Source organism: Syngnathus scovelli, chromosome 2, assembly GCF_024217435.2.
Source record: "Syngnathus scovelli strain Florida chromosome 2, RoL_Ssco_1.2, whole genome shotgun sequence".
Classification (NCBI taxonomy): domain Eukaryota; kingdom Metazoa; phylum Chordata; class Actinopteri; order Syngnathiformes; family Syngnathidae; genus Syngnathus; species Syngnathus scovelli.
Genome location: NC_090848.1, coordinates 14,957,860 through 14,970,181, shown reverse-complemented (window position 1 = coordinate 14,970,181; position 12,322 = coordinate 14,957,860). Strand labels below are relative to the sequence as shown.

The following is a 12,322-nucleotide window of genomic DNA, read 5'->3' as shown; positions in this document are numbered from 1 at the left end:
CGGCCATTGCAAATGTGCTACAGAGATCTCAGAATTTTAATTTTGAACTAGAATGGCCCTCGACAGAGCCCATAATACACCAAGGTCAAACAACAATGCCAGATAGTGATTGTTTCCTATATGTCAGCATAGCAGCTAGTGCAACAACCACTTTTGGGGACTACACAGTGGTCATCTGTCTGATGTGCTTTTTTGAGTAAATTTCTCTTCTCAGGGCTATTAAGGTTCTTAATTCCAAGTTCAACACATCACATTTTACTCATTAGCCTGTCTTACATGGAGACTTTTCTGTCCTTCTGAAATTGAATATTTATCAGGTATCTGTTTACTTGTGACGTGATCTATTTTGAGCTGCCATTTACCTGCTCTAGTCTGTTAATCAGATAAGCCATGGAGATCATCCACCTATTTAGTACACAGTAATTGTGTGATTGTTTTAACACTTTGATTAAAGCTTGATAAAAACAAGTTGAGAACGAGAGAGAGAGAGAGAGAGAGAGAGAGAGAGAGAGAGAGAGAGAGAGAGAGAGAGAGAGAGAGAGAGAGAGAGAGAGAGAGAGAGAGAGAGAGAGAGAGAGAGAGAGAGAGAGAGAGAGAGAAGAGAAAGAGAAAGAGAGTTTTTCAAAGTTTGCGAGAATGTGTCAAATCTGTAATTTGTATCTCGGGTTAAGTAAGTGTCCTTGAGTCCCATGAAAGAATCTAGATAAATAGAAATAAAATGAGCTACCCATCCATCCATAGCACTTAAAAAATGGGAGTACCTAAAACCCACACAATCATGGGGAGAACATTCAGAGTCCCCACAAAGATGTTCCAACGGAGATGTGTGTGGTGAAATGATTAGTAACAGTAATTATTTTATTTGGACGAGTCTGTAAGACTATGTAATACATTTATGGTTTCCTAGCATTGATCCAATATGGTTCTGGGCAGCAAATGTGGAGATGAGAGAGTTACTCACAGTTGATGGACACTGCAGTTATAAAACTTGACCTCCGTGCTAATGAGCATCTGACCCGTCTCCTTTGAATTGAGTCTTAGCTCAACACCCGACCAATCTGAGAGAGAGGAGACACAAGAAGAAGGTGAAGACAATGTATTGTCATTCTATGTCAGTCAAACATACTATTTATTGTATTGTCAGAAATGTGGTCCTAAGGAATTAGGAAAGGTTTTGCGAGAGTCCATAATTGATTTCTTATTCAGATGATTTATTGGCCATCAAAGCCATCACATACAAAGCATGATACATGTGATACAAAAGATATAAATGCCAATAGACCAAAAGGTCAAAGGTGAAAACAATGAAAAAGCAATGATGTTATGGCATTTCATTAAAGTACTTACTAGGCGCCCATTTAAATCACGCTCATGTCCGTAATACACTTCTCAAACTCCCTTGGGAGGAATATCTATTATATCTGGGGATTCATATAATACGTTTTTGATGTTTAAACTAGCGTTAAAGTCGTCAATTGATGTCTTCAGTAGGCATTTTTGTCTTGTGAAATAATTTGTCAGCGGTAATGGATCTTTTGATGTTATTCTTCCCTAATCAGGACCCATTCAATAATCTGTGTTAAAATAGGGCAATTTCACAGAAGAATGTGTTGTGCAAGTTATTGGTAAACAACCTTGTCAGACAATTGAACACATTGAATTACTTGTGAATGTACCGAAACAGAAGAAATGATATCATATTCAAATTACCATAATACATTTACTTGAGAAGATAAATTGTAAAAACATAGTAAGATTTTGTGTTCTTTTATGTATCCAAGCAGCGTTCCGGTGCACGCAGTAAAACAGCCTCTCATCTATCTCATCTAGCCACACGGGAATACAGACTCCATAAATACAGTGTGTGTGTGTGTGTGTGTGTGTGTGTGTGTGTGTGTGTGTGTGAGACTGTGATGTGTACACTTGTTTGTGCAGAGCAGCCTGAATTTCAGATGACATTCAGTGTGTAGGAGGTTTGTGTGACCCACAATGCCCTGTTCTCTCCATAGCACCTGTTGGGAATCAGGCTCTGGTTTCACACAAGTGTGTGGACACGTTTGCCTCTGAACATCCGGTGCAGAGTTGCTGTCGGCACAAACACCTCCAAGATTCAGAAATGAGACGCTCTCCTTAATTTTGCACGCTGTTGTCAAGTTAATGTCTGACTAATCTAGAACATGAAAACTACTCGGGTCAAAAGGTCAAAAACTCCAAGCCCTCGTTTTGTGCTTTTTTTTTGGGTATCTGGGTATCATTACAAATTCTAACAGCTGTTGTTGGACCCCAAGTATGTCTTTTGGCGTGACAAGATGGCCACAAGGTGCTGAAACCAAACATGCTGAATAATAGATGATGTGCAGTGAGTGTGAGAATCACTGTGTGTTTTGAGGAGGCTGGGCAGTGGGGGTGCTAATCCTCCATCCTGTGAGTAAATGACAGGTCTGTTTGCCCACAACTCCCACAGGGGAATGCATTATTGGTGCCCAGACACGAATGTTCTCCCTCAGGTAAATGTCAGTCGCACTCCCCCAATCTTCTCTTAAGCCACACAGCTATCTCACTCACTTTGCAGAAGAGCAATGGAAGAGTGGAGACGCCAAAATATTGGACTCCAGCATGATCAGCGACTGCGGCGACAAATAACTAACCAGATATACATATGTATATGTAAAATTATGGTTATTTTAAAATTAACATTGGTCTAACTTCCATTTTGAACTCTCGCTCATGTGCCCAAATATGGTTTCTTGCGCAATAAAGTGTGTTTTCTTTGTCCAGGTAATATATCTCTCAGGAGGAGACCGTTGCTCAGTGCCAGAGAGCTAATCCACTACATTAACTTCCCTGTCATCCCCAAACCAACATGTTGGAACATTTGCGTCCGCAAACAACCGGAGGGCCCTAATGCGCTCAGCCGTACCATCAGCCACAGGCCGGGAGAGGGTACCAATCTTGTTCTCCATCACGTACTAATATGGCAGGGCTTCTTATCAGGCACACCTCTCGGCTACTCCACCGATGCTGGGTCAGTGTGAGCTTGATGTGCACTGGTCTGAAGATGATGCTGAATGAATGGTGTATGTGTATATTTTGAGTTCAAGGCTTGGTTTCAGTTTTTGTAAAAGAAACTGGACTTTGATTGCTTACTAAATAGTGGTGGTTTGCTGTGATGATAGTATCAAGTGTACCTTGGTCGGATGGGATGAGAGGGACGTCCTTGGCAGCAGGAGACACGCACAGTATCTGGTTGCCACTCACTTGCCCATCCACCTCCGTCAGATTGCCGAAGGAACAAGTTATTCCTGCCGAAAGGTCTGGAACATCGCTGACCTTCACCAGTAACTGAGAGTGGAAGGAAAGAAATAAGAAACTTTCTATTTGAAAACAACAAAATAAACAACAACACCCAATACTGTTTATCATAAGAAATTATTGAAACCTTTTTGAAGAACAGAACATTGGACATATGTTATACATGTGGTTTCATCAATATGTTTTTTTTACTTTGCTTTTTGCTACATACTTTGGAAATGTGATAAACCTCATTGTGAAATTGTTAAGTTAATATCACTATAAAATGGAGATACCGTTTAGGTAAGCTTAGCATGGAGCAATGAGAATGTTCTGTACGTTGTGAATTACTTATGCGAAAAGCCACACGTGCGCATATGGAGATGCGCTCGTTTGAAGTCATTCTCGGGAGAGCGGTGACACAGGCGAGGCAGTTTTCTGCTGCTCTGCCTGGGAATAAACTTATTTATAAATACATTTTTCAGACACGTGTCATGTGATCACGCTCTCATCCAAAGGAGACAGTAGCCCGGGTAATTATCATCGTGGCATTTCATCGTCTTGGTCCATTAGCAGTTATATATGGGCCACGCTGTTTGAAGCCTCTCTTTGTTTTTATCTGCCTCTGAACTAAACACCGCAGGGCTGCTGGGACCAACGAGGCAACCGAGCAGCTTAACTGTCGGCCTTTTAAGAGATGCACAATGTCCCGACAGCGGATGATGTGGTGTCCCGTGTTGGCAAAGGATGGTCACTGTCAAAAGGATGCTGACGATCTTGTTTCATCAGTTTCTATTGTTAAGAATCAATGTTGATCACCTGCGATTTGATAAATATTAATTCATCATTATCATTATTGTTATAAGTCTTATTATTATTATGAAGGCAGTAGTGCCATTTACTTTGTGGTCTGAACAGTCCGGGTACATGGCTCAGGCCATTTGTAGGCCCCTTGCAATGAAACAATTGCAAAGCAATTGAGTCATCTCTGATGATAGTCAGCAAGCCTTCCAGCCTTCATCAAGTAAATCGGCAGAAATTTAATAATCAGTTACTCAACAACACAATTGTGCAAAATTCGTTTCCGGGTGTCATTTCCCAATGTCACTTAGGTGCTTAGGTGTTTTGTCTACTGCACCACCTTTTGGGCACGTTGCGCGGTGTTTTTGTGCTTCTGGAGATTGCGATGTCCTGCAAGGACGTGCTTAACCAGATTCAGTTGAACCAAAAGCCATCCAACAATTTCCTTTGTTTTTTCGCAATCAGTATGTTTTTTCCTCGCTGACTTCCGACATTTTAAAAGCATAGACAAAGGTAGCATACAAGATAGGAATAAACTGTTTGACTTCTGCTTGGAAATTGGTACTCAGTTGGAACTCTTTCTTCCAGTTTTGAACCATCAGTGCAACACTGCAGGGACATATTTAGCCGCACTAGTAGTCAGCCAAAACTCATCGCTAGCAAGCCGGCGTTGCGTAAGTAGCTCCGAGCCTGCCTCAAACTCGGCTTTGACTCACAAACTGTGATTCAAAGGCTCTTATTTCAAGTGCTGCATTTGTTGGTGTTCACGTCTGGAAACTAACACTAGTCTTAAAATGTCCATTCTCATTCATTATGCTGGGGATGGTTGATTGCCACAGACACAACAATCAGTGCTTTTTGTTTGACATGGAATTTCCTGAGTAACCTCTCATGGTAATTAGCCTCTCGACATGTCCATATCTCGAATAAACACTCAACATTTTCTGCTACACAAAGTAGACTTGTCTCCTGACTGTCAAGCTTTTTTTGGTTTTATTTTGTTCCCTCGGCCGCCTTACCGGCGGTGGAGTGGGAGTTTTTTTTAGATTCTGGCAGCCTAATTGGCATGAGGTGTAATAAAGGTGATTGGATTGTTTCCTCTCTTTTCCTAGCACTCGAGTGAGGAGGCGGCGTTGTCATGGAGATAGTTAACTGGCCCTTTGGAATCTTATGAATTTTGTCAGTGTGTTCTTGTGGATAGTTCGAAACAAACATGTTGAGGGGAGTTCTGAGTAAGACATGATGGCCAGAAACAGAACAATAAATAGACATACCATATTCTTCTGTTAAAACAAAAAATGTGTTGCCTCTGAAATAACCACACATTTTCCTGTCGTCTCACCCCTTTGTATTAATATACAAATACAGCAAAAGTAGACTTGGTGAATCCGCTTATTTTCTGGACAATCGCAGCATGTTGTTTGTGGATGTAGTTTGATAAAATGATAACCTGTGGAGTCCCAAAACTTTGCTTTTTGATAAGAGCACCAATGGCTGCAGTCTTTAACTGCAGCAAGCAAGTCATTGCCAGGTGTGTGGGTGAGTCGCCAACTGTGAATTGTTGGCGATGGTCTGGTTCAGTAGCGTTCAGCTTTACCAGTAGATGTGCAGCGAGCCTCACACATGTGCACATTTTTGCCCAAATTAGCGTCTAAACGCACTGTGCACTTGGGCAACATTTACCACCCACTCAGCCTCCCACACAAACACATCTTGGCAACCATATTGGTTGCTTCGCACCATGCAAATATGCGTATGCGTGCTGAAACGCCAACACAAAGCTCTTATGAACCTTCCTGTCTCATGTTTATGCATTACACACAATCAAGACAAGGGAGTCATTTCACGATTCTGCTTCTGTACGTAGGTAGCACTTATGTAGATGAAAAGTACTTTTTGACATTCATGTCCAAGTTCTTTGGCATTATGTATGTATTTTGTGTGTGTGTGTGTGTGTGTGCACGCATCCATGCGTGTGTTTGTGTAAACTTACTGGTACACTAGGCTCAGACACCGCGATGCTGTCGGGGTACACAGTGATCTTCACGCACTGGTCCAGAGAGGCGGCGAAACGGTACGGCTCATGTGCACGATTGCAACGGTTCCTCTGGGAGCATCTGAACAGACGACAGCCTTTCATTGTACTTAATGTAACAAAAAAAAGGGGCAGTTGTTTTCTAAATAACACGTGATAGGTGCTCAATGTGCAGATTCCCCTCAGGATTGAACAATCCAAAACATGCAACAAGTGTGTAGATTATATTGTAAACCAAGGACTTTCATTTGAAGCATCGATGCGAGTGGTGTGGTAAATTGGAGCCCATCTGTTTGTGTGGATTTACAAGAGATCCTTGGTGAATATGGAGATTGCGCCATTAGCTTCATTGCGCTAGCTACACAACCGCCAACTGCCATATCTTGCCAATTGTGTATGCCACGTGTGTGTTTTGAAGTTTTTCTATAGTAATACTGTTTGATTTTATTTTACATGGGTAAAAGTTTATGTTAGTAACTGCATTTATTTGTATGACAATAAATATAGTGCTTAAGGTTTTATGAGGGGAGCAGCCAGTTTGGAATGCTACTACAATGCATTATTCAACATATAATTAATTCTTTGTAAGTTTCTTTAGTATTTGGCTTGCCATTAACACTAATGCTTTTACATAAAGAAATAAAAATCTGGAAAGTTATAGAAGGTCAGTTTAGATCAATATATCAATGATTAATCGACAACTGATCAATTATCAAAAAATTGATACATATTTTTAAAAATCGATTAATTGTTTAGATACCTGGTCAAAATTAAAATGGTCTGAATCTGCAGAATTTTAGTGCAGATTTCTGGAGGTCTTTAGAAAGCAGACTGATTACTTTTTTTTTTTTTCCAGAACAAGACATCTCCAAACATCTACTTACGACAATTATTATTATTTTTTGCTAATTGTTACGCACCAAACAAGGTATGAATCAATAATTATTCTTATTGATTCTTTGACAGTTTCCATTTTAATTCTGCAAACAAACGTGAAAATGAAGCATGAATGGAGATGTTCCCAGTGAACATATGTAAGTCCACAGGCAAAACAACAATTGTGAACCACGGCTGTTTGTTTCCATCAAAGTTTATCCCAATATAGCAACTATGGTACCATGACCTGGCATGTTTTGTCAACAATTATGTCTTAACGTGAGACTTTTTGTAACTCTCTAACCTTCTCACACATAGCTCAAATAGAGTGCAAATGACACTATTCCCTCCTAATGGCAAGCTCATGCATCTTCCACACGACGTCTCCGAAATCTACCACGTCCCTCATTAAAACCCCGCCAACAACCGTTTCTTTCCTCCTTATTAACACCTCCTACAGTCGATCCTCCTCCATAGTGTCTAGCCTGCTTGCTTGATGTCTGGTCGCCGCAGCTCTAATTGGACTCCGACGGGTCAGCCCCGGTCCGCGGCGCTGGCTGATGGTCCACTACAAGCTGTGGGCGTGCACGCGTGTCAATACGCATTAGGTCCCGTATCATGCTTCTGAAGCACATACTCACCCCTGCTGACTCTCAGTCACATCTCTATCTAACAACGCTGGGCACAATTACCTTGTCAGAATCAACATCCAGCATATGACCAAGATGATACATGTGCACGCACACGCAGAAGGCATGTAGAACACTAATATGCAATGAATTCTCCATGGGGCTTCAGTGAGCAAGAAAGTGCAGAGTTAGTGAAGCAGTGTAGCATTTTGAAGATCCCACTGGAAAAAGTTAGCGTACACATCTCATTTTTCTCTATATATGTGTTTATTTGTACTATTTTATTATATGTACAGTAATCCCTCGTTGGTGCCAAGACCACTCGCGTTAGGTGAAAATCCGCAAAGTAGTGTCAACCTCTCATTTTTAACATATGTACATACATTTTTTGTGTCTCAATAAATGTATATTAAACTATATAAGTGCATATGTTATCATTAGAACATTAAATAATACTTTCAAACATGTAAATACTATATTAATACGTAGTATAAATGACATAGAGAAAATAATGCATGAATAATATAACTATATAAATATATAATATGATACGTGTGTGTCTGTGTGTGTGTGCGTGCGTGTGTGTGAGTGTGTGTGTGTAACATATGTAGATGTAGCTAAAGTGTACTGTAAATATGTTTTTTGAACTCTTATTATTATAACAACGTTTTTATAACAAGGTACAAGTGTACATACTGTAAATATGTTTTTAGAATTATTTTGCTATTATTACAAATTCTTATAACAAGGTACAATACTGTAAATATGTTTTACAACTCTTATTAATATAACAACCTTTATTATAAAAGGGTACGTACAAGTGTATGTACTGCAATTGTGTGGGCACTCCCTGTCTTCTGCTGGCATGCGGGCAACGTTCGTGCCATAATTCTCAATTTAGAATTTTTTATTTTTATTTTGTGGAAAAAAATCCACAATGTACTGCAGCCGCGATAAATGAACTGCCATGTAGCGAGGGATTACTGTATATTGAATTAAGATATTATATGATTAGGACAAGTTTAGATTTTACTGTCGCTAACTCGACTCACGAGTGAGACAAATTATTTTTTTTATTAATAAAATTTAATTTGGTCAGGCAATGTGTGATGAAAGAGTGAAAGAGTGGGTGATGTGGATGTGGGTGAGTGTGGTAGGAGGGCAATGCAGGATGGCTGCTGTTGCCATGGTTTCGGGTCATGGCCATTATCTCTGTGTAGTTAGAAGCTGACCCTTTGCCTCTCTCATTAGCTGAGCGGGAAATGTTGACAAGAAGCCTTACTACACACAAATAAGCTGCTAATAGCAGCAAGGCTTAGTTTGATTTTTCTTTTTTATTAAACTATAGTGCTGTACTGTAATTATACTTGGTGCCTGACATTTCTGATACATAAACATAAACTTGTGCATATGAGAGTAAAAGATCAGCAGAGGCTGAAGAATTTGGTATGATTGCTTCACACACTTTCAACACGATGGTTACTCAACCATTGTGGCTTAAGCCAAACTGTGGCAGTCTTTCATTTCTGGAATCGATTCATATGTTCCATCCATGCAGTAATCCATCGATCTATCCATCCAATGTGCATCCTCAGTGCACCCAATACCTTCTGCAGTGGACATTGGGGAAGTGGTAGTGTACACCCTGTACTAGTTGTCAGCCATTCACAGAGGAATCAGCTAACCATGCCGTGATAACTATTCCAACCCTGTGACGCTCACACTGCATTCCCATTCCAAGTTAGATTGAGAAAACTACATGTCTAAACGAATGACCGGGCATTAACTTCCTCTGATGTAAAATCCTCTTTCGGGAGATGCCCGTGAGACTACGCGACAACCTAACAACCCTTGAGATGCTGTCTAGGAATGAGTGGATGTTTTTTGGCTCACGGTCAGATGAAGACTCAACTACCCCATGAGCGAGACGGCGAATGAAGAGTGCTCAAGATGATGATGATCTCCCTTTGAGGTGCAATCAAATGCTGGCGGGGCTGATGAGTGTGCATCATCAAACACTCTCTCATTCTCCTGCTATCGTTTTCAGAGCTTTGCTATTCTTCCGAGTACGAAGGGGAGGCCTCGCAGCTGCGGGTGATTAGAGGACCTTGCAGCCTCCCATGAATGGGACAAAGAAGGAAGAAATGAGAAAGCAAAAAGAAGGGGACGGCAGCAGCCCCCACCCCCCGGCCATCTTGTCACCTCGCTCACAATCACAGCGGCAAAGCAGGTCGATAGCGCTCTGTGTTCAATTAACTACCACTGAAGACATAAAAGAGAGATGTGGTAGGATGAGAAGAAAAAAGGATGGACGTGTTGGAAGGCAGCTGTGAGCAGGGTGGGGGGGTGATCAAAGTCAGGGATGTTTACGTGCAACCATCTCTGGCGTGTGGCAGAGCTCATTCGAGAGGGAAGAACGTCTTAAACGGGTAGACGAGATGAGTGGCGTAGCTTAGATATGAACTGTGCTTTGGCAGGGGGTACTCAGACATGGGAAAGATAATTTAGGAGAATCAACAGCTTGGGGAAAGTAAGGGGGCGCAGGGGAGTCAGGGGTGATCACAGCTGTGGGTGGCAGCACAGCTGGCAAGACGTGTCATCTCCAATGCCAGAGATGAAGGGACGCTTTCGATGAAGGCAGAAGGCTGCAGTCGTTTTTGATTGACTCTTGCTCTTAAATTTGTTAGCGCAACCATGGACACATCAACATTTCATCACTTAACCTGGATTGGCTCAGTGTTACCATGCTGTGTGTGAATATGAACCAAATTAAAGTGCATTGGTGTCGAATGCAATCATCAAACATGAATCAGTCTGATGCCTGAAATCTGTTGCCAACATTTGGTATAGCGGTGACAAGAATGTTCGATTTACTTTTATTCAGTCATCTTCCGAACTGCTTATCCTCACGAGGGCCCATCCAAGCAGTCTTTGAGCGTGAGGTGGGTGACACCCAGAACCGGTTCCCAGCCAATCGCAGGGCACACATAGACAAACAAGACGAAACCCACGCAGGCACGGGGAGAACATGCAAACTCCACACTGGGAGGCTGGAGCTGGAATCGAACCCTGCACCTCTGAGACGGACGTGCTGAATAGTATGCCAATTCAGTTATCCAATATTTTAATACGTCTTGTTTCTTTTTTAAGTGTCTTCCTATAGACATGAGTATAGATCATTGATGGATAAACTATTCCGCTCAAATACAATATTATAATTTTAAAAGTGATCGTTCAACCGTATCAATCAGTCAAAAAATGTGGTGGGGTTTAATTAGATTTGAAAAAAATAAAACTAGAAGGCTATTTCTCTCAATGTGGACGATCAGTACGAGCAAATTAAGGCTTAATGATATTCTCAGAACTTTTTCTTCAACTCTGTGGTTTAATGGCTCATTATGTGTCATGAGGGGTCCATTTCGAGCAAACACAGGCCTGCGTTCTTAAAATATGCAACAACGTGTGGTATGCCCAAAGAAGAGGTCATCATCACCATTGTCATTGTTCTTGCAGAAACTTTGTTAAATACTGCCGCCACACTCATGAAGGGGTCAGGACGGCGTGAAGGGGATTAGAAGCAAGGACAGGTGGTCTTAGGAGAACAGATGGCTGCCTGTTAACCTTCTTTATCCCTCAAATGTACAGTACAGAGGTTTGGCCGTGTGCTTGGACACGTGTAAAGGGAGACGGACCGACACGTAGACAAGACGCACGCAAACATGCTAATGAGACTGACAGCTTTTAGCACGCCACAGCTGCTTGACCACTTAAAGATCATCACTCTCAATTCAAGTGGTGACTTTGCCTTAGGGAGAAAATGGCACCCGGACAAAATACAACATATGCTGAGTTTTCTTTCTAGCCAATATGTATTTGATATTTAATACAGCATGGTGATTAAATTGCAAAGTAAATGCAATTAAAAAAAACGTTTCAAAATGACAAGAGTTTACAACTGTTAGCTAAGCTACATCTATTTTGTTTCTATTCCACTCTGTCTTCATTGTATTTTCAGTCTGGCATCACAACAAATATATGATCTGAGGGAGGAGACTCACAACTGTTGCACCGATAAACATTCAACTTTTGATTATTTGGACACTTATGGACTGCATATGAACATCACCAATTAATTTGAGTTATACATGAATTTATTCAAGTATAGACGCTAAAGTGGGGAGGCCATTACAGCATGCAATATCGTCAGGACACTTTTGCTGCTTTTTAACAGTTTTGTGACCATCATTGTAAACTTTTGTTTGGCCTTGTTATCACTGCAAGGTAGCATCTGTAAAACTCGCAACCACCTCAATTGCTTTATGGCTTCATCCCCTCGCTCACCCACACAAAAGCACATGATTAACATGCAAACATTGAAGCTAATGCGATGCTAAATGATCTGCGTATGAAGGAACGCAGACAGTAACGAATACACCCTCCCCGCCACTTTTTCCCCCCCACCTATGCAGGAACATGTTGAATTACCTTGTCACTAGGCAATTATTTGTCCTGTCCTGGCTTTGGAGTGATGCAAATTACTTTAAGTGCACTTTGGGGCCGCCATCGCGATAATGATGATTGCTGCCATGCTCTGACACACACAAATATTCCTCTATACCTTTTGAGAGAGGGGCTGCTTTTGCATCCTTGCAACCCAAAAAAAGAATCAGCACTTTAAGTGGGGAATTCA

At 41.3% G+C, this 12,322-nt stretch overlaps 1 protein-coding gene across 1 annotated transcript in view; it reads right to left on the bottom strand.

Moving 5' to 3' along the window:
• Positions 1-12,322, bottom strand: part of plxna2 (plexin A2) — a 141,910-nt gene that overhangs the window by 42,867 nt on the left and 86,721 nt on the right. Inside the window, exons 6-8 of the mRNA XM_049755054.2 lie at positions 6,086-6,209; positions 3,189-3,342; positions 962-1,058 (exon numbers count right to left, since the gene is read on the bottom strand). Of these exons, the coding sequence (XP_049611011.1) occupies positions 962-1,058; positions 3,189-3,342; positions 6,086-6,209 (375 nt within the window). The remainder of the gene's footprint in view (positions 1-961; positions 1,059-3,188; positions 3,343-6,085; positions 6,210-12,322) is intronic.